General features: G+C 35.9%; 2 protein-coding genes across 2 annotated transcripts; both read left to right on the top strand.

Annotated features, from left to right (window-relative positions):
- The first annotated feature begins 7,415 nt into the window (after positions 1–7,415).
- LOC104894259 (transcription factor bHLH167) lies at positions 7,416–9,962 on the top strand. The gene is made up of 3 exons (XM_010680445.4): positions 7,416–7,617; positions 8,898–9,257; positions 9,582–9,962. Exons 1-3 carry the CDS (start codon positions 7,480–7,482, stop codon positions 9,645–9,647), a joined length of 564 nt encoding a protein of 187 aa, XP_010678747.2. The 5' UTR covers positions 7,416–7,479; the 3' UTR covers positions 9,648–9,962.
- A 5,639-nt stretch (positions 9,963–15,601) lies between these two features.
- Positions 15,602–19,134, top strand: LOC104894258 (putative F-box protein PP2-B12). The gene is made up of 3 exons (XM_010680444.4): positions 15,602–16,168; positions 17,879–17,997; positions 18,460–19,134. Exons 1-3 carry the CDS (start codon positions 15,890–15,892, stop codon positions 18,914–18,916), a joined length of 855 nt encoding a protein of 284 aa, XP_010678746.1. The 5' UTR covers positions 15,602–15,889; the 3' UTR covers positions 18,917–19,134.
- Positions 19,135–24,918: the final 5,784 nt, after the last annotated feature.

The following is a 24,918-nucleotide window of genomic DNA, read 5'->3' as shown; positions in this document are numbered from 1 at the left end:
AGTTCAAAATAAATCCTTATCTGAGGCTACAAGATATAATAGAGACAGTCTGGCTAGAGTGGGGGATTAGGGTGAGCAGAAATGTAGCATATAGAGCTAGGAGGAGGGGGCAAAGTTTGATAGTAGGGGAGTATATGGAGCAATATACCTTGCTGCCAAGGTATGATGCAGAGATAAAAAAAAGTAACCCAGCTAATACAGTGATAATTAAGATGGATGGAAATATTTTTGAAAGAATGTACATTTGTTTTGAGGCACTGAAAAAGGGGTTCTTAGCTGGATGTAGGCCTTTTATATCTCTTGATGGATGTTTCTTAAAAGGACCCTATATGGACAACTTTTAGTTGCTGTTGGGAGGGATGGGAACAACCAAATGTTCCCAATTGCATGGGCGTAGTAGAGGTTGAATCAACTTCTAGTTGGACATGGTTTTTGACATTTTTAGGGGAGGATATTATCAAATGAAGGTGTGGTTACACTTTCATGTCTGATCAGCAGAAAGGTTTATTGAAGGCTGTGTCAGATGTGTTTCCCCAAGTGAGAGTAGGGTATGTGCAAGGCATGTGTATTGTAACTTCAGAGGGGTGTTTGGTGGTGGGTTAGAGTATAGGAAGCAGTTCTGGATCATGGCTAAGAGCACCACAGAAAATGAATTTTTGCTTAACTGAGAGAAGATGAGGATAATATCTAATGCAGCTGCTGATAATCTCCTAAATAGGAACTACAAGAAATGGTATAGAGCCTTCTACACTCCTCTGTCTTGTTGTGATAGTGTGGATAACAACATGAGTGAGGTTTTCAATGCCTACATATTGAACTCAAGGCATAAACCTATAATTACTATGTTGGAAGACATCAGGGAGGGGATAATGGAGAGGCTACACAAGAAGAGGGATGAAATAGGGAAGAAAGAGATGTGTTGTGTCCAAGAATACAACAGCAAGTTGAGAAGCACAAGATTGGTGCTAGGGGATGGAATGCATTCTGGGATGGGGGGTTCTCTTATGGGGTGAGGGAAGGGGCAACACAAACAAAATATGTTGTCAATTTGGAAGCTAGAACTTGCAGCTGTAATGCATGGCAATTAAGTGGGATTCCATGCAAACATGCAGTGGTTGCAATTTGGAACAAAGTTGATCAACCAGAACATTATGTTAATCCATTCTTCATCAAATCAGTGTATTTGAAGGCATATGACTACTTGTTGGAGCCTATAAATGGAGCAGAAGAGTGGCCTAGTTCAGAAACTTTGGTAAATGCGCCAAAACTCAAGAAAGTGCACAATAGGCGCCAAGTGAAGAGAAGGAAGGCAGCTGGAGAAGTTACAAGTTCAGGGAAATTGAAAAAAACATGCTCAGTAATGACATGCAGCCTATGTGGTGTTCAAGGGCATAACAAGAGAGGTTGCAAGAATGTACCTACAGAGTCTGTGCGCATGGGTGCAAGTGAGTTAATTAGTAGCCGTGCACAGAATGTACCTACTATACCCATGCACCATAGAGGTGTAGGTGTATACACCTACCCAAGTGGCTACCAAAGAGTTGCTACTCTCCAACCACAGCAGCCACCACAACAACAGCAGCCACCACAGCAGCCACCTACTCAACCCCTCAATCACACAATCCCACAAAGAAGAGTAGCATGTTATTCAGATTATGAGGGTGAGCAGACCATATATTCATTCAGCCAAGAATACTCATTTAGCCAGTCACAACCAGAGGGTTCACAAGCTTCACAAACAATAACTAGCCAAGCCTTACAGGTATGTGATTTGATTGAATTAGCTAACATTTTCTTAACTTATAATCTGCACATGTATTCTGAATTAGTTTGTTTATATATATTCAGGACCTAGCAATGGCTAAAAGGATGCAAAGGAGAAAATAGTTAAAAGGTAACTTATATTTAATTAATAATATGCTACTACATGGCTTGATATAGTAATTAGAGTCCTAAATAAACCCCTTACATAGTTATATATTGTACCATAAACAAACAAGAACAACAAGGAGTACACAAATCCAAGCCCTAACACACATAAATCCACCCTTTTTCATTTTAAGCATGATATATTTTGATTCAATCTTCCTTGCCTTCTCATTTGCTATCTTCAAATTGTGCCTCAGCAACATCACTTCCCTTCTAAGCTCCTGCTTCTCCTCCATTAACCTCAAAATCACATTTTTTTGCCACTCTATAGGCTCTTCAACATCACACCATTTGAATAACTTGCACCCCCTTGTATCAGTCTCAGCATCGTAGTCAGGGCATGCTACAAACCTTCTACCAGGGTTGTCCCTTGTCCAGGCTCTGATTTTGGTTACAACAAACCCACAATGACATCTTTTGGGAATTGGGGCATGGAACCACCATAGCTATTTCTTGACATTATGCTGCCTAGGTGAACAAAATACTATGAATTAAAATTCAGATTGGTAAAAAAGGGCAAAAAAATTAACATTAGGTTTATTTTCCTTAATGCAGTTGCTTTGTACTGTACCTGATTAATGGAAGGTGATGAAGTTGATTTTTTTTTGCTGCTGATGGAAGAACACCACCAATATCAGATTTTTTTCGTGTTGTAGAAGTTCTTATTTTTTGCTGCTCCTGATTTCTTGAGAGAGATGATTTTTTGAATGTTAATATATCTATTAATATGGTTCAGTTTTAAATATATATGTTCATTTGTTACCGTTGAAGAATTTCGCTGGCTTTTTTGAATTAAAGGGTACTGAATTAACTGTCATTTTGTATTTTATTGCCACGTCACCATGTATTTATTGCCATGTCACATTTTACTTTTAATTTAGGGACTGTTAACGGCAAAAAGCAAAGTTTAGTACCTTAGACTAACGGCCGTCCAATTTGAGTACCTTAACTGGTACATTTGAAAGTTCAGTACCTTAACTGATACTTTCATCAAAATTCAGTACCCTCCTAGACACTTAACTCCCAAAAAAAGAGATATAGGAGAAGAATATACTAAAAAAATCAAAAATCAAAAATCAAAAATCAGAAAACCTAACATCATATTAATTCTAAAAAATAAAAAAAATCCAAAAAAAAATCACCCCCCTGACAAATCTTGATAAACAAATTAAAAAATTTAACTACAAAAAAAAAAAAAAGAATCGAACGACTATCCACATAAACTCCGGTACACTTGACCTTGAAAAATGAACGTCATTAGGGGTCTCCAATTCCGACCTCAAATCACTCGAATCCAGGGACTTTGTGGTCGAGCGACGACTGCTTACATTGTTGGAGATTGGCGTGCTTCGTGTGCTCGAGCAACGGTCTTCGTGTGGTCGAACGACGAGCGACAAGTGTCAAGCGCCTTGCCGTCAAAGGACGAGCGTCGGACCATTTAAAGTGTTGGTGATAGGCGGCTATTATACGAGGCTCATGAGAATGAGGGAGGAGAGAGATTCAATTTACAACGGCCAGATTTAGGTTGGTGAGGATGAGGAAGGAGAAAGCTTCAATTGGTTCACTTTTGGATGACTAGAGGAGAGAGAAAGAGAGCTCGAGACTAAAAGAAGGAAGAGAGAGGAAGCTCGAGATTTGTTTCATTTGAAGGAGGGAGACCAACTGAGAGAGGGAGGACGAGCGAGAGAGGACTGAGGAGCCAAGAGAGTGAAGTAACAGCGCCTACCATAAATGAACATTAAAATCCTTAGCTCGACTTTTATTAGTAAAATCGACTTTTATTAAAATCCTTTGCGGTTACTACAACAATAGATTAATGAAAAAAATTCAATCGACTGTTGCTGTTTCTCTATAAAATCAGAGCAATAGGAAATTTCGCACACTTTTTTTCCCTACTCAAACGGTTTGCGGTGTAAAGGAAAGGAGTTAGCTCAAGTGGGTAGAACGCTCCCCCCTTGGCTCCTGAGGTCAAGGGTTCGATCCTTACCCCCCAGAAAAAAAAAAGGTTTGCGATGTATAGGTAAAATCACATCAATTCAATAGCGGAATAAAGGAGTAATTTCTACTAGTTTCTGTCACATCAATTCAATAGCAGGAATAAAGGAGTAATTTCTACTAGTTTCTGTCGATTATACATAAATCAGTAAAATATTAATAACGATAAAAATAGGATACTACATGGGAAAAGTATTATATGTTCAACCAATCGACTAATACTTAATTGAGAAAAAAATGTTTAAAAATAATGCAGCAGCTAACAGGTACCAAATATTGTGTTAGGGGTTGTTTATTTCATTAATCCGATCCAAGCTATAATTTCTGATCCATATTCGATATGAAAATTTTCGTATATTCAATCTGAAATATCCAAAAACTAAAAAATTGAATAAGATATCAGATTTATCGAATCGAATATTTATGTACACTCATATATTATGCTATTTCCATTTCAAGATAACATATGTAGCATATATTACAGATGGAGTAGTGAGTAGTGTTGGCCGGTGTGTGTCTTTTTTGGAATATAAGAACCTACCCTAGTACTTGTTACCTGTCAGAGATATGAACCTTACTTAGAAATGAAAACAAGACCAATAAAGACCTTGACTTTTCCACCTTCCTCAGCCTGTTCACATAGTGACAAACGTGAAAACATACGTACTAGACTAGTAGTCCAGTAGTACGTATACTTCATATCTAAAGAGTCGAAAAAGCCTTGAAGACTTCGATCGTAGAAGAAATATCTTTCTTTTCGTCGAGATTTTAGAAGATTAGGATTATTCTAGTCAAGCTTGTATTCAGCCAACGTACTATATCACGATGAGTATTGGCGACCACGATTCCGTATCTTTATCAGAGCAGCTGGAAAAGAATACTTCACAGAAACACTGGACAACATGATAACGTACACGTACTTAAACCATGAATATTTGTCGCTGCAACATTCTTAATCTACCAGAGAGGTTGTCTTGACAATCAACTGTCCGAGTTCTTAGAAGACTTGAATACTTTTTGTTTGATACTCACATCTTCCATTTTTAGTACCAATTAAAAGAGATATGAATATCAAATGGCACTCAAACCATGAATATCTATTGCTGCATTTATTTACAGGAGAGGTTGTCTTGGCAACCAACCATATGAATCTTTAAAATACTCAGACACTTTCATATCTTCCATTTCTAGTATCAATTGAAAGAAACATAAAAATCTAATGGTACTTAATTATGTGTCCGAGTCTTCTAAAAAAACTTAGACTAGTGGTCAACTACAATTTCGCATTTAGAGGACTAAGAGCATAACCAATGGTTAGACCAATTTTAGGGGTCACCAATTATTTTATTACTTTCTCTTTCCACCACCTTATTTATGCCCAACTTACCCAAAAACCCTTATTTTTTTACTCTCAATGGTTAGACTGATTTAAAGGATCATCAAACTCTCTCTCCTACTATTTACCATACCCCAAAAAATTAAAACCAAATTAACTAACCCAATATACTCTTGCCACATGTCCACCTTTATATAACTTTAATTTGGCTGACAAGTTTTTGGGATGAACGGTCCATCCCAATGCCCAGTTCATCTTCTTCTCTCTCCTCTTTGTACTCTTTCCTATTTTTTATTATTACTTTTTCCCTCTCTCTCCTCATGAACTCCCAAGAGTCCAACCACTGGGCACTGGGTATGCTCTAAAGTTCAAAAGTCAGGATATGCGTCTACTTAGACAAATATTTGGAGTATACACCTCCTTTAATTGATTTCAGATTTTACTTAGCTTTTTTACATGGTCTCCTACATATACGTATATCAATATAAATGCTGAAACCACTCTTTGCTTGTTATTTTAAGGATTTGATAAGACTACACTCTTTATTCTTACAGAGTGTTAAGAGTGAAGTGAAATAAATTTCATTTGTGTGAATTGAATTAAAATTGTGAGCGGCAACTAATTGAAATGAACGGAATATATCTAAACTGAACTAAATTTCCATTAATTTAATTCAAAATAACGGGATCATAAGCTCCCAACATATAGTTTTGACAATATTGTGAACACTAGGGATAAGCATCAGTCGAGTGCCTTAATCAATACCACTAAAAATGATGCCCATGAACTAGGGTGTTCATTTCGGATATTTGATCCAAAAGTTCGCATGTTCGAAAATTTCGGATCGGGAAAAATGTGATCCAAATTCGACTCGAAAAATGAAAATCCGGGTCGAATATCTGAAAACTTAACATTGAAATTTTCAAAGGAAAAGTTCATAAAATAAGTTTCTGATCATCGGATATTTCGAATATCCGGACTTGAAAACGAATATTTTGGATCGGGTATCGAAAATATTCGAAAAATGTCCATGTTTCGGATATACGAAAAGGAAAATTGACGAGACGTGTCTTATCCAAAAAAAATTCGAATATTTGAAAACAAAAACAAATTTGATCGAATATTCGAAAAAACGAATCGGGTATTTATGAGCACCACTGCCATGAACTAAACCAATAAAATCCAGATACTCAAACTTCGGGATCCAAATTTTCGGAAAGTATATATTGGGTACCAACTTTATGAAAGGAAAATTTGTCAATTTTTTTTTTAAAATGTTCATTTTTGTAAGAAAAAACCTTTTAAAACATTTTTTGCGAAAAAAAACCACAAACTTAATTTTTCTTGCATTGCAAGATAAAACCTATTCTCATTTTTCGGTGTGGTTTTTGAGAGGCATAGGGAGTCACTTCGGGTAGGGTAAGTTCGGTTCAGATCGTTTTCGGGTACTAGTCATATTTGAGTTTGGGTTCTTACGAGCTGGGGTCAGGTTATTTTGGATTCTGTTCTATTACGTATTTTTCTATATCCATATGAATCACGAAGGCCGTATAAAGAAGGGGAGGGGCATTTGAACCTCTGACCTATCGTTCACCAGCACCTCAATCTTAACCACTAGGCCAAGACATCATTGGTAAATTCATTATAATATTTTGCAAGTGGTTCGTGAAGAGTATCTTAGGGTGCGGCGTTGCATGTGCTAAAGTTTGGGCTCGAACTCCTGACCTCAGGTAAGGATTTCCAAAGACTCGTCATTTCATCTAACCTCTTTTAGTTTCTATCCCGTATCGTTGCAACTTATGGGTGAAAAAAGGGTCTCAAGTTTGGGTCCATTTTGCGACTTCTAATTATGAGTAAGCTCATGTATCTAGCCTAACGGTTGTATTCATTACTCAGACGTACATACGGGAATACTATACATGTTGGCCGGTGTGCGCGCGTCTGCTAGAACATAAATTTCAAGCTGTTTCTGTCTTTACTTCTTTCAATTCCAAAATAATAAATTTCAAGTTGGATACTGGCAGTAGCTTCGCGTGTTTACGTCATGACAGACGTTCGTAAGTAAAAACATCAAGTTTCCTTGTCAATTTTCATAATCAATACTCGCTAAATAGTACTCAAATAAGGATCTATAAATTGCCCTTGAAACGTGTTAGTAAGTTTTATCCTTCCCACTTTCTTAAGCTACGTTCTCTCTCTTTTAAGTAGGTTTTTGCATCATGAAAAGGAAAAGTGATATTCCATCTTCATCAAAGCGTCTGGAGAAGAGTATTGCTCAGAAAAGCTGGAGAAATCGCATTACTGAACTTTGTTCTGACCTCACTTCTATTATTCCTCCTCAACATTTCCAATCCAAGGTAGATATATTTTGTATGTACGTAACAATCATATTTCATGCATCATTTTGTGCTACAGCATAAAAAAATTGCTAAGATGACTTATCACTTACTCAAGGTATGTATATTTTGTACGTAATAATCATACTTCATGCAACATTTTGTGCTACAACAAAAAGAAAACGCTAATATGTATTATTCAAATAATCAATATAAAAAATTTCCCCATTAATTAGTAAAAAAAAAAAACAGCTTTAACTGAATCAAACTAGCAATGCTAATAATGACCCGAGTCAATCCTGCAAAGAAAAGTCGTGTTATTGAGTTATTTATCAATCTTCCTCTAAGCTTGGCCCTGCCATCTTATTATCTTAGCAATTGTAGTCCCTCATCAATACATGTGCTGATGTGCAAAAAGTTAACCTTCTAGCTAAAAACTATAAGTTGGCCCTGGAAATTGGAATGTATGGATCTGTTAAGCCTGCGGAAGATTTTCTATATAATGATGGTAAAATTGGCATCAACATCCTGAACTATAGCTCGGGTGTACCCATCACCACACCAACTATGATTAGTAGCCTAAACACCACTAACTACGGGGTGAGGTGCAGTCTATATCATAAAAACCCACCGTCTTCAGCAACATTTTAGGCTTCCGGCCTCATTTATGGTACGAAATACACCCCACCCCATAGTTGGTGGTGTTTAGGCTACTAGTCGCAGTTGGTGGTGTTGGGTGCAGCCGAGTTATAGTTTAGGGTGTTGAGGCCAATTTTGACTATAATGATTATGCGAAATATCAATACATAACCTTTTCCACAATGTCGGAAAGATAATGGGAATTTTAGGAAAATGATTAAGATAAACAAAATTAAAGAAGTATTTTTTAAGTTGTGTATTGGATCGGAGTTGATTGGTCCCTCACCATTGACGGCGAAATTCTGATTTAGGACTAGGAGCTAAGGGTAGTGCACAACCCACATAAGTTAATTGTTCTAATTTTTGGCTTATCGTCCAACAATATGATTGGTTAATAGGTAATTAGTTCCGCTACACATGATATACACATAATAATTTTCAAATATATATCGTCAAACATGGTGAATCAACTACATGGGTTAAAAACTCTAGCTCTCCCCTATAAAAGCATGCTTGTATATTCTTCATTAACTCATTTTTAGTCCAATAATATGCAATTATGCATGCATATATTTATAGGATAACAAATATTCTTCTGTTATTTGATTGAATAATGGGTTTGGTATTAATATTATTAGGTCAATTGAACTTTTGTTCTGTAGAATATGGTATCTCAAGCTGATCAGATAGAACAAGCAACAAATTACATAGTGGAGCTGAGGGAGAGAGTCGACAACTTAAACAAGAGTAAAGAGCAACTGAAGCTATTGGTTAACCAAGAAGGACCATCTATTAACCAGCAAAACGCAATTTTAAACGATGTAACAGTGGCGAATCCAAGATTTCCAATCGTCGAAGTGAAAGATCTGGGTAGTAGTTTAGCAGTGCAACTGGTAATTGAACAAGGGTATGACATCAAGTTACATGAAATCATTAGGGTTCTCGAGGATGAAGGTGCTGAAGTTGTGAATGCTACCTACTCAACTTCTGGGAACAACATCATCCACACTCTTCATGCCAAGGTATGAACATATAACTAGCATAATTTTAAGATGTTTTTGCTGTAACACCAAATAAACATGTTATTTACGTGATTACGTGTTACGTCTCGTACGAGTAAAGTAACACTGCTAGTACATAGTCAACAATGTTGTTCACTATAGCAGGAAATACAATTCGACATAACTAGTGAGAGGAACTTTTTATGTATTGTGATATTTGGAAATATAATCCTGATTTTATATTAACAGATAGATAAATCCTCCAATCATGATTCATGCGTAGGAGAGATTTTGGATTAAATCAGATAATGTATGGCTTACAATTGCAAATTGTTTGATTTACAGGCTCGGAGTTCAAGAGTTGGGGTGGAGGCTTCGAGAGTGTATGAGAGACTGCATGACTTGGTATGATCGATAATGTTGGGTTTTGAGGCCAAGTACAAACTGCATACAATGTTGGATGTTATGCTTCAAAGTTAGTTAATTAGTGCATCTTATCTTTAGGAGATTGATGTAAGTTAATTGTTTTTAGTCAAATAACATGTGTTTATTTGATTTAGTGGATTAATTAATGAGATGTTTGCTCCTAGTCTCTAGGCTAGGAGTTGCTTCGTTTCTGATTATTAGTTAAGTTGTAGCCTATATATAGGCAATTAAGTTGTAGCCTATATATAGCAATTAAGCTAAGTTGTTATTGTCAATTGAATAAGAAGTACGATAGTCTTCTTCAAACGTTTTCCTCCTCTTTGATTTCTTATATTCAACATGGCAAGACATTAATTAAAGTCATAAAATTGAAGGATAAACTCGAAGTAAGATCAATATTCAATATCGTATGAAATTGTAGATCTATTTGTCATATAACTTAGTGAGTTTGTTGCATCAGAAAATAACTTGGTGAGTTTGTTGAGCGACGAAATATAAGTGACAATTATTTTCAAAACTGTATTATTTTCCATTTAATTCCCTAAAAATGATATGCTTATTCATGTTTGATTAATGGTGATTGGTGATGAAAACGTTTAATTATAAGATGTTTGATTAATGGTGATTGGTTCTTCATGCACAACAGAGTTGTGATAGGACCACGCAGCCCAAGCGAGCGCCATGAACGACAACAGCCCATGATTGTCCATTCTTGAGCGCGGCCATGTAAAGAGATCGAAAAAGGAGGTCGTCGTGACATCGGCCAGATAGTGAGCAAACGGGGAATTTTTCCAAATAGGTTGCACTAAAGAGCCGTGGAAGATTGCATGAATAATGGTCTTCCTCTCTCCATGACAATGGCCACACCCACCATCCTCAACAATATGTCTTTCACGCAGCCTATCCTTAGTAGCAAGAGCCCCCTAGCAAGCGCACCACACGAAGTGGCCCAATTTAGGAGCCCCCCTCCCCCAAAATTCCAAATCGCTCGCCATAACTCACTCCTATCTCCACCAAAGTGTTCCATCCAACCCCTAGTGTGGCCAAGCTTCCCTAACCAATACCCGGAATTTGTTGAGTAAACCCCATAATCTGTATTAGGCCACCAATAAAGGATATATCTCGGCTTCCTATCACTAATATGTATATCTCTCACCAAGCTCGCATCGTTAACAATTAGATGCACCGTTAACGCAACCTCGTCAATAAGATCCACAAGGCAAGACAATTATCAATATTTAGATATCCTTGAGATTAGTATGAAAGTTGTTGTATAGTCCCTCTGTCCTAGAATATAGTTCCCGCTTTTTTTTATGCAGTCGTCAATATGTATATTTATCCATCACTATCTTTAGTTACACATTAACTAAAATTAGAAAAAAAAAGGAAAAATTGACAATAGAGGTCTGAACTTTGGTTGATAATTTTTAAAAGGTCTGAACTATTGATTAACCTGTGTAGGTCCCAACTTTAGGGGGTCTTAACTTTTAGCGGGCCTTAGTGACTTAAAACTGGCTTAATAGGTCATCACTTGTAAAACTTGGGTCACATCAGAAGGGTTAATTGAGGGAGGGATGTAGGAACTAGGTGAGATTTAAAAAAAAATCTTCAGTTTTAAGTCGTCGAGGCCCGCTAAAAGTTAAGACCCCCTAAAGTTGGGACCTACACAGGTTAATCAATAGTTCAGACATTTTAAAAATTATCACCCAAAGTTCAGACCTCTATTGTCAATTTTTCCAAAAAAAAAATATATTATAAAACTACACATTGATACGAATGTAACAAGATTCCATATGAGTATGTTTTTGTCTGTATATATATAGCAATTAAAATATGCGGTCAAAGGTTTTAAAATTGAATCGTGAAAAATAAAACGGAAAATATATTTTGGGTTAGAGGAACTATAAAATAATTGTGCTTGAGTAAACTGGTGGTCTTTATCTTCTTAATCGTGAAAAATAAAACGAAAAATATATTTTGGGTTAGAGGAACTATAAAATAATTGTGCTTGAGTAAACTAGCGGTCTTTATCATCTTAATTTTCTAGATTTCTACTAAAGTAGGAATATAAAAATGCAACTTTTGATCCATAATACTTAATATTTCTAATTCAATTGCTTAAATATATATTTGCCTTACTAATTAACGATAATTGAAGTCATATAAGAGACCCTACCTCTTCTCTCTAAAAAACTACCCGTCGAAACCTAAGAACCCAACACCCAAAGACAACCCTAGGGGGCTTGCCGCCGTGTGAGACACCTTGGGCTCACGATACCAGTTTGAGCCCCTCCCCCTTCCCTGAGTCGCGCTTGGTGACGTCTCCCCCATCGCTATGTTTCGTTCGTTTCCCCCACCCCTCCTAGTGTTTGTCTCCTTTTCGGCCAGTTGCATCGTTCCCCACCCCCCAATCCTCGTGTCGTGTCGTCTCCCCTATCGCTGAGTCGCATTCGTTACGTTGCTCTATTCCCCTCCCCAAGTCGTGTCGTTAACCCCTTCCCTCAGTTGCGTCGTCTTTCGCTGTTTTCAATTTCATTCCCGGGTCTCCGTCGCCTATTGGTCGCGATTTATCTGGGCTGCGTTTTGGTTCAGTCTTCCCCGCTTCCACTGTTGTAAGTTTGTTTCGGTTTTCATGGTCTCCGTCCCCATCCCAGCGTCTGGTAAACACAGTCCCTTATTTAGTCTTTTAGTTGTTTTTGGCTTCCCCTCCCCTGGTTGTGTATTGGGCTCCCCTTTCCCCTCCCCCTTGTTAGAGTTGGGCTCCCCCTTGTTAAAGTTGGGCTCCCCCTTCCCCTACCCCCCTATTAGTGTCGGCCTTCCCCTCCCCCTTCCCCGTATGTCAGGTTTTTTCTTCAAATGTGTGTTAAATTTCCAAATAATAGGAGTGCGTTGTTTTCGAGTTGTAAAATATGTTGTTCATGGTTGGTTGTGACTAGACTTGGCAATCGGACCAATCGGATCGGATTCGGACCGGACCAATTCGGATCTGACCGTTTTCGGATCAAGTTACATTCGGACTGGGATCGGACCGGATCGGACCATTTCGGATTGGGCCATCATTCGAACTATTATTTCGGATCGGAATCGGACCGGACCAATTCAGATCGGACCGTTTTCGGATCAAATTACATTCGGACCGGGTCGGATCGTTTCGGATTGGGTCATCGTTCGGACTATTATTTCGGATCGGAATCGGACTATGGTGGAATGAATGGAATACTTATGCCAATCATATTTTTTTTATATAAAAAAACGGGTAAGTTTCGGGTATTTCGGATCAAAGCCTAATCGAAACCAATAATTTCGGATCGGTTTACCTTCGGGTCCGATCAGTTCTAGATCGGTTCGGATCGGGTAAGATTATGTCGGATCATTCGGATTTCGGGTGAGTTTCGGATCAAGATTATTTCGGATCGGGACCGTTTCGGATTCGGATCAAGGTTCAGACCGTCTCGTTTGGACCCAGATCGGACCACAGATCGGATATTTCGGACCGGATTTTCGGATCAGGACCAACTTTGCCAGGTCTAGTTGTGACCATCGATAAGTGTTTGTTAGTTGAATCAGGAATGATGGTTCAAAGTTGTGATATTAGAATATGTCGGTTTTTGGGAATATGTGCTGAGGGACAAGGTGATTCACGAAGTTCGTGCGCATGGACGAGGCGGTGATAATTTTTCATGGTTGGGACATACGTTTTTCAATTTTGCAAACTGAAAGTATGTTCGAGGGTTCAACGTGTTTGGCTCTCTTTTAGCTTGGCAATTATCTTAATGGTCCTTGCCCTGAAAACTTCAAATCTGCAGGCAACCCCTCAGTTACATCTGGGGGTTTTCAGCACGCCTACCCATCTACGTTTTCCCAATCTCATGGAGAACCCAGAAATACTCTCGAGCGAGAGTATGGATCACAAAGGAACGTGATTCTTCACAGAACCATGAGCCTCCCAAGCGGTAGCGGATTGTTGGGATTGCTCATGCGGTGAGATGCGACGCTCGTCGTTGGTTGTTCGTTGTCCAGATCGTGAACATCATCCGCTTCTTCTCTCACTTCCATCAGCCATCCGAGGTTTGATTCCACCATCACAAGCAATGACTAACAAAGTCCCCCCTTCCTACGCGACTTTTTATCTGTCGTATTTATTTTGGTTTTAGATGGAATGTATGAGCTCATAAAGTTCACTTAGGTTCGTTTGTTTGGTTTAGCTTTGGATGTATTAGCATTAGGATGTACTTACGCTTTTAATTAATGTACGATTTTTCGTTGTCAAAAAAAAACTCAATAGCTCTAAAATTAAACTATCACATAATTGCATCTTTTTCAGGCATCATAAGAGTTAGAAATATGAACTTCCTTTCAAAATTAATGTGGGCGTATAGCAATCTGGGAAATTTTCATCTTAGGTTGCTTTTTAGAGGTTCATCTCATATTCTTGCCATCATTTAAACGTAAACTAGATTCTAGTCCCGGATGATGCCTCAGATTTTCAAGTTAAAAAAGACAATCTAATGTTGCAAAGCTCACTAGTTAAAACTTTAGTATATATTAATTTGAGGTCACGTGGTCGAATATTATATGGAATATGTTTTTATTTTTTTTAAGAAATGATGATACACGGAATAAAACAACTAAAAGGAAATCAAGTGCTACATGGTGCATAAACTTGCTTAAGAACACTTTTTAATATATTAGTATAAATAATATTGGCTATTTTCATATATACTCCGGTAAGAGAAAACCAAAAGAATACATATTGGATTAATATCATAAATTAAACTATATCAGCTCAATCTCAAAATCCCTTATCATAACCTGAATTGGATGATTATGTTCGGAGTAGATATATGCTCGGTGTAAGAACATAAGTGACCCAAAATTCATACTTCCTCCGTTCCGTTTTAAATGAAACGTTTGCTTTTTCACGCAACCCAACGCGCTTATTTAGTCATTAATATCTTTAGTTGTGTAAACGTAAAAAATATAAAAAAGTTATAATTTGATAGTATGCATCGAGACGAATCTAACAAGATCCCACTTGACTATGTTTTTCTTTATATAATAGCGATAAATTGGAGTTAAAATTGATTAGTGAATAGTGTCATTTCATCCAATGTTTCATTTAAAACAGAACGGAGGAAGTATAACATTTACATGGGACTTGATCAAATTTGAGGATGACTAACTCTTCATTATTTTTTTGCATAATTTCAATTTAGTTTAATTCACTTTAGTTCAGTGCAGTTCAGCTAGGTTCCTCTTACAGTTTTAGTTCAATTTAGTTTAGCTCACTTTAGCTAAGTTCAGTTCAAAGCAAAAAAAAAAAAAAAAAAAAAAAAAAAGGTATAATACTGTTAAGGTTAAGCATCCACATTCTCAAACCATTTTCAATCAAACCATTTTCAATATAATTACGACCTTATTTGCTAAAGAATGGTTTGGGGTAAAATTACAGGTTCATATTAGAAAATTTTACTATTCAATCCTCTAATTTGAGTGTCTGGTAAAGAGATATTTCAATTAGCCCATTGAGCCCAAAAATCTCTTTTCGAAAAAGTTGATGTGAGGAGCTTATTGGCATTAGAGATTTGGGAATGAGTTTATCAATTACATTTATGTCCTAAAACTGTTTAAAATAACATGAATACAACAACATATTATGTACATCTCTTTATTGGTCATTTTACATAACTATGTACTTATCAAACACATTCTCTATACAAACAACTAATACAAACAGTTAGTCAAATCAGTTATTACAATCAACTATCACCTAATACAATCAGCTAACAGTTATCCGCTAATTGTCAAACATAACCAATATGACAACGTAACATCGTCACGTGGCGTTACCCTCTCACCACAAACACGAAAGATTATTGAGAGCAAACATTCTCCTAACCTAACCCATTAAAAGGCAAAAGCAAAAGAAAAATCAAAGCCATGACTAAAAACAATTCTACACAATACATATGCAAAACCGAAAGTGTGTATCTTGCGGGGCCAACTGTTCTTGGTCATTCTTGGTCATCTAAGAAACACACAAACGTGAACTTGAAGTTGACCTAGACTGCTAGACCCAGTAATGTGAAGGTGAAATTCTTCTATTCAATTCTTACTCATTTTCCTTGCCAAAAGTTATAAAATTTCTTACTCATTTTATAATAAAAATGTCGAAAACCCATCTTTAACCAACATTCAAGTATTCAACAACTCAGAGAAGTCAAAAAATGGAGGAGAGAGAAAGCAATAAGAAAGGGATGAACTTGTTAGACTTACCAGAAGGTTGTCTTTCTCACATCCTTTCTCTCACTTCTCCCTTCTATGTTCTCCGATCTTCCATTGTTTGCAAACTTTTTCATTCTTTAGCAAAATCTGATCTTGTTTGGGAGAAATTTCTGCCGTCTGATTTTCAACCCATCATCCAACGCCCATCTGCTTCTCTTTCTAAGAAGAATCTTGTCCTTCATCTTTGCCGTTCTTTCATTCTCTTAGAAGATGGTCACAAGGTAATTTTGTTACCAAATTTTTAATCTTTGAATTTTTGGGTTTATGTTTTTATGTAATTGTTCTTTATTTTTTGTTAATTGTTGTTTAAAGTACTATTTTTTGTGCTTTTAGATCAATTAGAGAAATGGGTTATGTTAAATTTTATAATTTTTTTCTAGGGTTTAGCTGCTATCAATTGATGAAGAAAAATTGGCTATCTATTTTAGTGATTAATTATGTCTTTTAAGGGTTGATTTAGTGGGATTCATCTCTTTGATCTATATGTGTTTACCATTTACTTGTAAGTTGTAATGTGTAAAGTAATTTTTGTTTTTCTGATAGAAATTGCAAGATTGTAAAGAAGCGCCAGCTGTTTTAAATCACTTATGTACATGAGTGACTTTTTAGTGTTCATTATTTTGTGACTGATATGTATTCATCTTAAGAACACTGAATTTTAGAAGATAGTTGTTTGTTTGATCAACCCGAATACGAAAACTTCATTCTTTCATTTATGGATGTATCTATAGTTGTGGTGTTTTGGGGTTGGAAACTGGAATGATGAGTAGGGAGTAAGGACGGTATGCTGTCTTGTCCTCTAGGCGCTAGCAGGCAGGATGGCTGCAGGGAAGAATATCTGAGCTGTCCGCGGACCGCAGGGTTGACTGATGAAACGTAAGCAAATATGATGAATAGGCTGTATAAAAATGCAGAGGGGAGGGTTATTTGTAGAGATCGTTTGTTCGATAATTGGTGGACATATGGTATTGCTGGTTGGCCCATTCTCCATTGAGCTTCTATTCAACAACCTGCTATCGTGGATAGAAACAATGTCATTTGAGCCATAGTTTGGCACTCTCAGGGTCACTCTCAGGGTCGGTAGATATCTTCTAACCTATTTTGTGTCTCATCTTATGTCCGATTATCTTAGATAAAGCCACCTCATGTCCTCATCTAAATTTACCAATTATATGATTGTAATTCGGTGATGTGCCTAAGATATAGAGAAATGGGATACAAGATGAGACACTAGTTGAGACATATTATCTCAACCCTGTAGGGTGCCTGCACCATGGTGCTACAATGGTACTAGTGGCTGGCTGGCTGGCTGCAAAGCCCCTGTGGCTTACTGGTACATGTGGGTTTAGTTGTATACTTTCTGTAGGTACAAATTGATTTCCTTGTGACTAAAACGAAAAGACCCTTTTTTGTATTCGTTGAGAGCTGAGATAGCGGAACTATTTCTGGTTTATATTTGATTTGATAACTCTCTGGTTTCTTGCATTCTGGAATGGGAACTAGTAAGTTAATTTCAGAGATTGACAGAAATGTCTACATCTTTTGAAGTTAAGCGATTATTGATCAATAACAGAGAAACTTTTGTAGGGGCGTAGTACTTCTAATTAACAAAGAAACATGCTAGGAGCCTATTGAGAATTGAGATTGACAATCTCTATCAATCTCTGAGATTATCTTATGATCCTCCCTGGTTCAGAGGCTAATCAGAGATTGACGAAGTCTCCAATCTCAGAAGTCAATTGGTCATATTCAATAATAATATGAGGGTTAAAAGGAAAAGTGGGTCTTATAATTTATTTTTATTACTGAAATGAAAATTTAAGTCAATCCCTAAAATCCTCCCTGGCATAGTGCATACATCACATCCCAGGTAGTGAGTAAGTGATTATTACTCGGTGTAACATACTGTCTGATGTGCTATTCTTTTGTAGAGCTTTTCATTGGATAAATGGACTGGAAAGAAATCTTATATGCTTGGTGCCAGAGAACTCGCAATCGAATCGGGTGATAGTCCTCATTGCTGGAAATGGAAACCCCTCCCCGAGTCCAGGTCTCTCTCTTTTTCTCCCTCTTCATTAATCAAGATGTTATACTTGCACACACTTGAGGTCATGTAACAATTTGCAGCAAGTTGATTAGTATTGCAAAGGGCAGATCAATCTGGTGCATATAAGAGTATGTGGTCCCTAATAATGTGGCGATAATTCAAAGGTGGAGCACTTATATTTTTCTAGTGAAATAATGTCACGTTACTTGAGTTACACCTAATAAGAAATCTTTTGAAAGGATAGAGATCTTGGTGAACACTGTGTTAGAGATATCTATTAAACCCATACAATCAAATTATTTCCTAAAAAAATAAACTTTATGATGAATAAAAAGGAATTGTTCTCAGTTGTAACATTTCATATGTAGTTAGTCCAGTCTTTTCCATTCAGCCAAACAGAGCTCAAGTGACTTTCCCCCAAGGGCGCAGCTGCTTATTATTCACTTTGATGTGCTCCCATTATAGGTTCCCAGAGGTGGCAGAACTCATGGGAGTGGCCCAGCTTCACATAGCAGGCAGAATAAGCACAAAATTGCTCTCACCAAACACTACTTACCACATGTACTTTTCTTTCATGATCGGGGGTTGGTCTCGTGGTTTTGATGTCGTCCCTGTCAAGGTTTTTGTGTCAAGGATTGATTCTAATGGTGCATATTTAGGAGATAGTAGCTATGATGCCTCAAAAACTTACTATCTCAAGGCACCCGATAATGATGATATTCTTGAAACTCTAGAGGGTGAAGAAGCTTTCGAGCATCGTAGAGATAATGGTCATAGATGGATAAAGATAGACATGGGGAAATACTTTAATCAGGTAGACAGTGATGTTGCTGTATTGGAGATGACATTGATGGGAACGGAGGTATGTGTGTATAAGTCTGGCCTCATTGTCCATGGCATAGAGCTCCTGCCACATGATTGAATTGGAATGAAGCTAATACTAAATCAAAGTGGAAGCTCTTATGGTTTATATACAAAACCATAGCGGCTTCTGTAGTTTTTCTTCGCAATGATTAGTTCTGAAATTTGTGTGATGTAATATTATGAATAAGATTTGTAAATGAGTGACCAGGTTTTGAAGAATAAAGACCAAGTCTCTTGTACCCTTTCTTTTTTGTTAAGGTACTTGATGTTCGCTCATGTAGATGTTACTGTATCCATGTCCTTTTGTAAGCTGTTTTACATTTGTAGTCTGAACTCAAGTCACCGTCTTTACCAGGTGGTTACCCCCGCCTCTCTTACGGTCGAGGGTTGATGAAAAATAAGTTTAGATAAGTTCTATTAAATTCAAATAAATTCCAACGAGTTATAAGAATAAGTTTCACAAAGATTGAACCCTTAAAATTCTAAGGTGGGGTATTTTGGTATTTTTATGTGTTGAGATGAGGTGCTTGGGTGAGAACAAGACATTTATGAGATTGCAACATTACCTCTTGACATATTTTATAAAAATGTAAAAATTAAGGTTGGTCTAGTGGTTCGATTCTCACCCCTTGCAAAAAAGATCCTCAATTTTCTCTTTCCTTGCAAGGGAATTCTTCTCACCTAAAAAAATACTGTATAAAAATGTCATGTGAATAGGAGAAAGATAAAGATAGATTAAAAGTGAGCCGTATGTAAAACTGTAAGAATCCAATAGATGAGAGATAAATAGAATACATTATCAAATACGCAACCTTTGTAATTGATATGAAACCTTCAATTAAAGGAAACGTTGAAATAAAATAAAACATAGGAGGGGTTCATACTGTCTCCCTCTTCCCCATTGGATTGGTGGTTGATACATGCATTGTTTCCTTATATACTCACTTCAATTCAACTTATGGGTACTATTCACATTACGACTTTGACCTCCTTTTATTTTATATACGTAAAGAAAATCATAGTCATGTGGAATCTTGTTGAATTCCTCTTAATATGTACTTTTAAATATATAATTTTTTATAATTTTCTCTTATATATAACTCAAGATAAAACATAATATAGTAATTAAAAAGAGACGGAGTATGTGCTTGGTGGAGGGAAGAGGCCTTGTTTGGCTACTTTCAATTTGGTCATATCGAGTTTATTGGCAACAAAAATCATGCTAGTATAGAGTAGTACAATGCTACTCCTAGCCCAGTATGCAATAAGCCCACATATTATAGGTCCAAACAGTGTCTAAAGGATCATCATAAGACTTTCATTTACTGAGCCAAACAGAAAAATGTACATAGGACATCATACTTTCTGACTTTCTGTTAATAGCAAACGGCAAACTTTAAGAGAAAGTTGCCAAACTGATCTGGCAACGACCCTTCTCCCTCTGGCATATCCTTGATGGTACACAAAAAGGTACAAACTATGAAGATCAATAAATGTTGTTAACTGTACAAGTATACATGTTTCTGTTGGCTTTTACAACTTGCAACACCTTAAAAAGACGAAAACTTGCAATTTTGGTATCCGAGCATTAACACTACCTGCATGGCTACCAAAAAACTTAAATGGAACCTGCATGGATACTAAAGTGTGTACCAGGTTGGTAATTGATATGACCAAATTGAAAGTACTTGTTCACTTCAACATTCGACAAATGAAATGCTAAATGGCGCTGTTTTGTTGTATAAAATCTTTAATTATCGTGAAAATTAGATTCATATAAAGAAAATATATTAGGACCTGTTTTGGACCCGGATCTGTAGGATCCATTGAATCCGGATATGGATCCTCAATTTTAATACCCAACGGATCCTAGAGGATGTGGTCCAAATCCTATCCGTTAACATCCCTATTAAGAATTGCCTCTTCACTCACACCCACCCGTTGAATATCTTTTGAGTTTGATATAAATTGATATTGTGATATATTTAAACGAAATTGATGTACGAAAATTCCTCACTAATGACCCCTCTTTAAAAATTGTATGGCTTTGTCAGTGGTTAATTTGCTCCAATTTGAAATTAGAGAGTAATCTTGGACTATTGATGTAGATGTTGAGAGTAATTTGCCACTTTTTCGTCGTCCCGACTATCTAAACTTTGTTTTTTTTTTAACACACTTTTATATCAGTTCAACAACAAAAAAAAAATCTTAGAATATCATTTAAAAAATGTAACACCACAAGCCTCTAAAATACCATCAAAATCCACATTTATGTGGTGTGGGGATTTTTTGTTTATTGATCTCAGAATCAAGTATCAGTCCATAAGGGAAATAAACAAAAACTAAACTTGTGATTGAATGATTTGAATGATGCCAAGCTGAATGGTGTAGAATGACTGAATAAGTGAAGAATCAATCATGCTAACTTACTAACTTTGACTGTCGCACCACACAAGCTAAGTAACACAGTGGTCTCAATATCTAACAATGCGTTGAGGATAGAGTATAGACGTGTGTCTATCTCTCTATCTATTCGTGGTTGGCGTTTCCCCTAAAATAGATAAAGATGCAAAAAACCATTTGGTGGATTACTCGATTTCATTATCTCTATTATATAAGTCAAGGGAGGAGTTATGGTGTCCCCTTCGAAAAGACTTTTTAACTCTTCATCCAATAAAAAAAATTACCTATTAAGATTTTGAAATTTTCCTCAATCATAGCCCTTCAATATGTATATCAAAGAAAGTTCAAAGTAGTTAAAATAAACTTTCATAAAAATATGTATATTGAAAGAAAAAAGTTTATGATTGAAGAACAAATCAACATAACTAAAACAGTTTTCTAATCAATTACAAAATCAAAGACATAAAATTTTAATTTTACATAAACTTTGAAATGCAATAACAATATACAACATCCATTAACAAGTAATAAAAATACCAACAAAGCAACTTCTTCATCAAGTAATTTTTATAATTTGTATTTACACCGCATGATATTTAATTAGAATTAGAACTAATGATGATTGTAAATTACATCCTTCAAAATTACATTCAGATGAAATTTAATAATAATCGCTAAAATAATTCAAGCACGCATCGCGTGCAGAAAAGGCTAGTCTCATTACTAACATAAGTACATAGCCACGCAATAGTTAGAGGGATTGACTTGTGTTGGTTATATTTCGATAGATTATTTTGTTTACTTACATTATGAGTAATACTTTTTCCGTTTTATAATAAGTGAAACACTTATTATTTTAGAATCTTTTAAATCTTAAATGGATTAAAAAAAAAAAGTGATAAAATAACAAGAGTACTCATCACAAACTTGTGCAGTTTGTTTTTCTCTATCCTCCTTTTGATGATGTAAAGGGTATTTATAACTTTTTGGCTTTTGATGATGTAAAGGGTATTATGATATATTATATTTATAATACTATATTAAAACACGTTCTTAATTAAACAAGTAATTATTCCACGTGACACTATTACTTAGAGTATTTACATGACTTCAATCTTAAAGTGTTAACCACTAAACCAAATAATGTTTGGTGTTATAATTTTAAATTAAATATTAATATATGAAAATTATAATTACCCGCTATATTTCTTGAGCCTAAATACTAGTTATCCAGTAAAAAATTGTAAAAGCTTAACTCATACTCCCTTTCCAAATTTTAAAATGTTTGACACATATTCCTCTATTTATATTTAATATTTAACGCTAGGTCTGCTTCTTCTTTTTTCTAGATATCAAATGTTATTCTCTAGCATTAAATATTGCTGATTATATACTATTAAAAAATTTAAAAAGGTTGATATCTTAAAAATATATATATTAAAATGAAAAGTTTTGTGTGGCCTGAGACCGTCTCAGTTCAAGACATGAATGAGACAAATACTAGTTTAAACCTGACATCTACTAAACATCTATTAGTTTAACAATTAGAACATATATGTTTGACCCAGATATTAATCGATTTAAACTATAATATTTATCAGTCTAAGCTTATAAACTGATAGTTTATATGTCTATAAAGTATAAATTAATAATAGGGTCTTGTGTCTTGTCCCCGACATTTTAAATGACTTGGACGTGTCTCACTCTCACATAAGACGCATTGATATTAGTGTTTTGATATCTATATCAGTGTGGATTCATTTCAAACATTGATGAGAAAAGATAAAGTGTACATGTCATCGCTTTTCAAGTATAAAAGGGGGAAATATCATGGCTATTTTTTAAATACATGAAGTATTAGTAGAATTCTTATTCCAAGAAGAGACCATCAGACCACTAGGAACCCAGACTTGTGAAAGGCCCATCTCAGGGAGAAGCCGTTAGGAAATTAATATACAAGAGAAAAGAAAATAAATTAAAACCTAAAAAGAAACTAGATGGAAATTCTTAGCTTCGTGGAGAAGCAGGCATGTCGGAGGCGGCGATCAAAATCGATGAAGATAAAACATCTACTAGTGATAAACTTCGTTGGGCCAAACACAAGCCCACACCGGAGGAGATCAATTTGACCACATACAAGGTTGACAGGATCGTTCTATCCTAAAACCGACAAGTTGGAAGTAGGTGGAGTAACCCGACAATCTATATGTCAGTCATTCTCTCTGTAATTTTTTAATGTGGGACAACAATTTTCTAACTCACATGCATGTGGGCTATACTCTCAACACCTGGGGTAGTTTCCTCATCATCGAGGAAGCAGAATTTGTCCATCAAAACTACCACGGTGAGGAGAGTGGATATGGCAAAAAAAACTCCTAAAACAAGCTTCTTCGAGAAGTGGACCAACCACCACATGTCTTGTGCTTCGTAATTGTCCATATAAAGTGGATTCATGGAATAACTATGACATAATCACAATTCACACGTCAATCGATATAATTGATGCATATTTATTGCTTAATACTTTCAGTTTTAGCTTCTTATATGCAATTTTTAAAGCTGCATATATCATTTCCCTAAAAAAAAAAGATATAAACCCAAAACTTAAGTGCGTATATATAAATTTATCCAAAATCAAATAGAATAACTATTACCCAAATATGATCCTAACAGAATTATTCCAACTCAAATCTAATTGAAATGCTCATTTTGCCTCTTTTAACATCTCTCAATTCACCTATATAAGTTTAGGACGCAGTAAAAACTAAGAGAAATTAAGAATACATTTCCGTAATGTGAATAATATGTTAATCTCTATTATACTTCCTCCGTTTAGAAATAGTTGCACCGTTTCTACTTTTCACGCATGCCGATGTATGATTTCAACCATTAATATCTTTAATTATCAATAAGTAAAAATTATAAAAAGTTGATATTAAAAAAATTTACATCGAGACAAATCTAACAAGATCCCACATGACTATGTTTTTCCTAAAATATAAATCACCAAAGACAATCTAAGTGTAAGATGTGAATAGTGCACAAAATAGAAATGGTGCAACTATTTCTAAACGGAGGAAGTATAAGGCAACACATGGGGGACACCAAAAAATAGAAAAAAGAATAAAAGAAAAAGAAAAAAATAGGGAGATAACTACCTGTTTTTCATTTGAATGAAAAGAGAGGGAAAGTAGATATTCAAAATAAACATCAGTTTTTTGAAAAAACAAAATGTAAAGACGGTTTTTCGACCCAATTAATTTTATTTTCTATTTCACACGCTATCGCACGCATTGCGTGCATGTAAGACTAATCAATCATAAATATCTAGTTATAGAGCTTAAATATTCTGTTGTGATTTTTTCTTTCAAAACCATGGCTGGATGTTTGACATCCACGATTAGATGTTAGTGACATTTTGTTTACAAAAATGTCACTTGTTTGATAAATATGTTAAATCTCCGTAATATACCGGACAACCCTTAAGACTAAGTGACTTGTGCACTTTTCAGCTTCACATACGACAGGCTTGGAGTGCTTTGGGGGACCGCTGATCCACTATCACATAGACATATTCACATATGATTGAGATTAAACTCTTCAAACTTTTGGAACGTATAAACTCATGCAATAACTTAATCATGGAGGTATATCTGG

Source organism: Beta vulgaris, chromosome 5 (genome assembly GCF_026745355.1).
Source record: "Beta vulgaris subsp. vulgaris cultivar EL10 chromosome 5, EL10.2, whole genome shotgun sequence".
Classification (NCBI taxonomy): domain Eukaryota; kingdom Viridiplantae; phylum Streptophyta; class Magnoliopsida; order Caryophyllales; family Amaranthaceae; genus Beta; species Beta vulgaris.
This window is presented reverse-complemented; position numbering and strand designations above follow the sequence as displayed.

Excerpts from the sequence above, each read along its gene's own strand:
- LOC104894259 (XM_010680445.4), top strand. The coding sequence starts at position 7,480 with ATGAAAAGGAAAAGTGATATTCCATCTTCATCAAAGCGTCTGGAGAAG. Across the intron at positions 7,618-8,897 it reads CTCAACATTTCCAATCCAAG|AATATGGTATCTCAAGCTGA; the intron begins GTAGATATATTT and ends TTTGTTCTGTAG. Across the intron at positions 9,258-9,581 it reads TCCACACTCTTCATGCCAAG|GCTCGGAGTTCAAGAGTTGG; the intron begins GTATGAACATAT and ends TTTGATTTACAG.
- LOC104894258 (XM_010680444.4), top strand. The coding sequence starts at position 15,890 with ATGGAGGAGAGAGAAAGCAATAAGAAAGGGATGAACTTGTTAGACTTA. Across the intron at positions 16,169-17,878 it reads TCTTAGAAGATGGTCACAAG|AGCTTTTCATTGGATAAATG; the intron begins GTAATTTTGTTA and ends ATTCTTTTGTAG. Across the intron at positions 17,998-18,459 it reads AAACCCCTCCCCGAGTCCAG|GTTCCCAGAGGTGGCAGAAC; the intron begins GTCTCTCTCTTT and ends CTCCCATTATAG.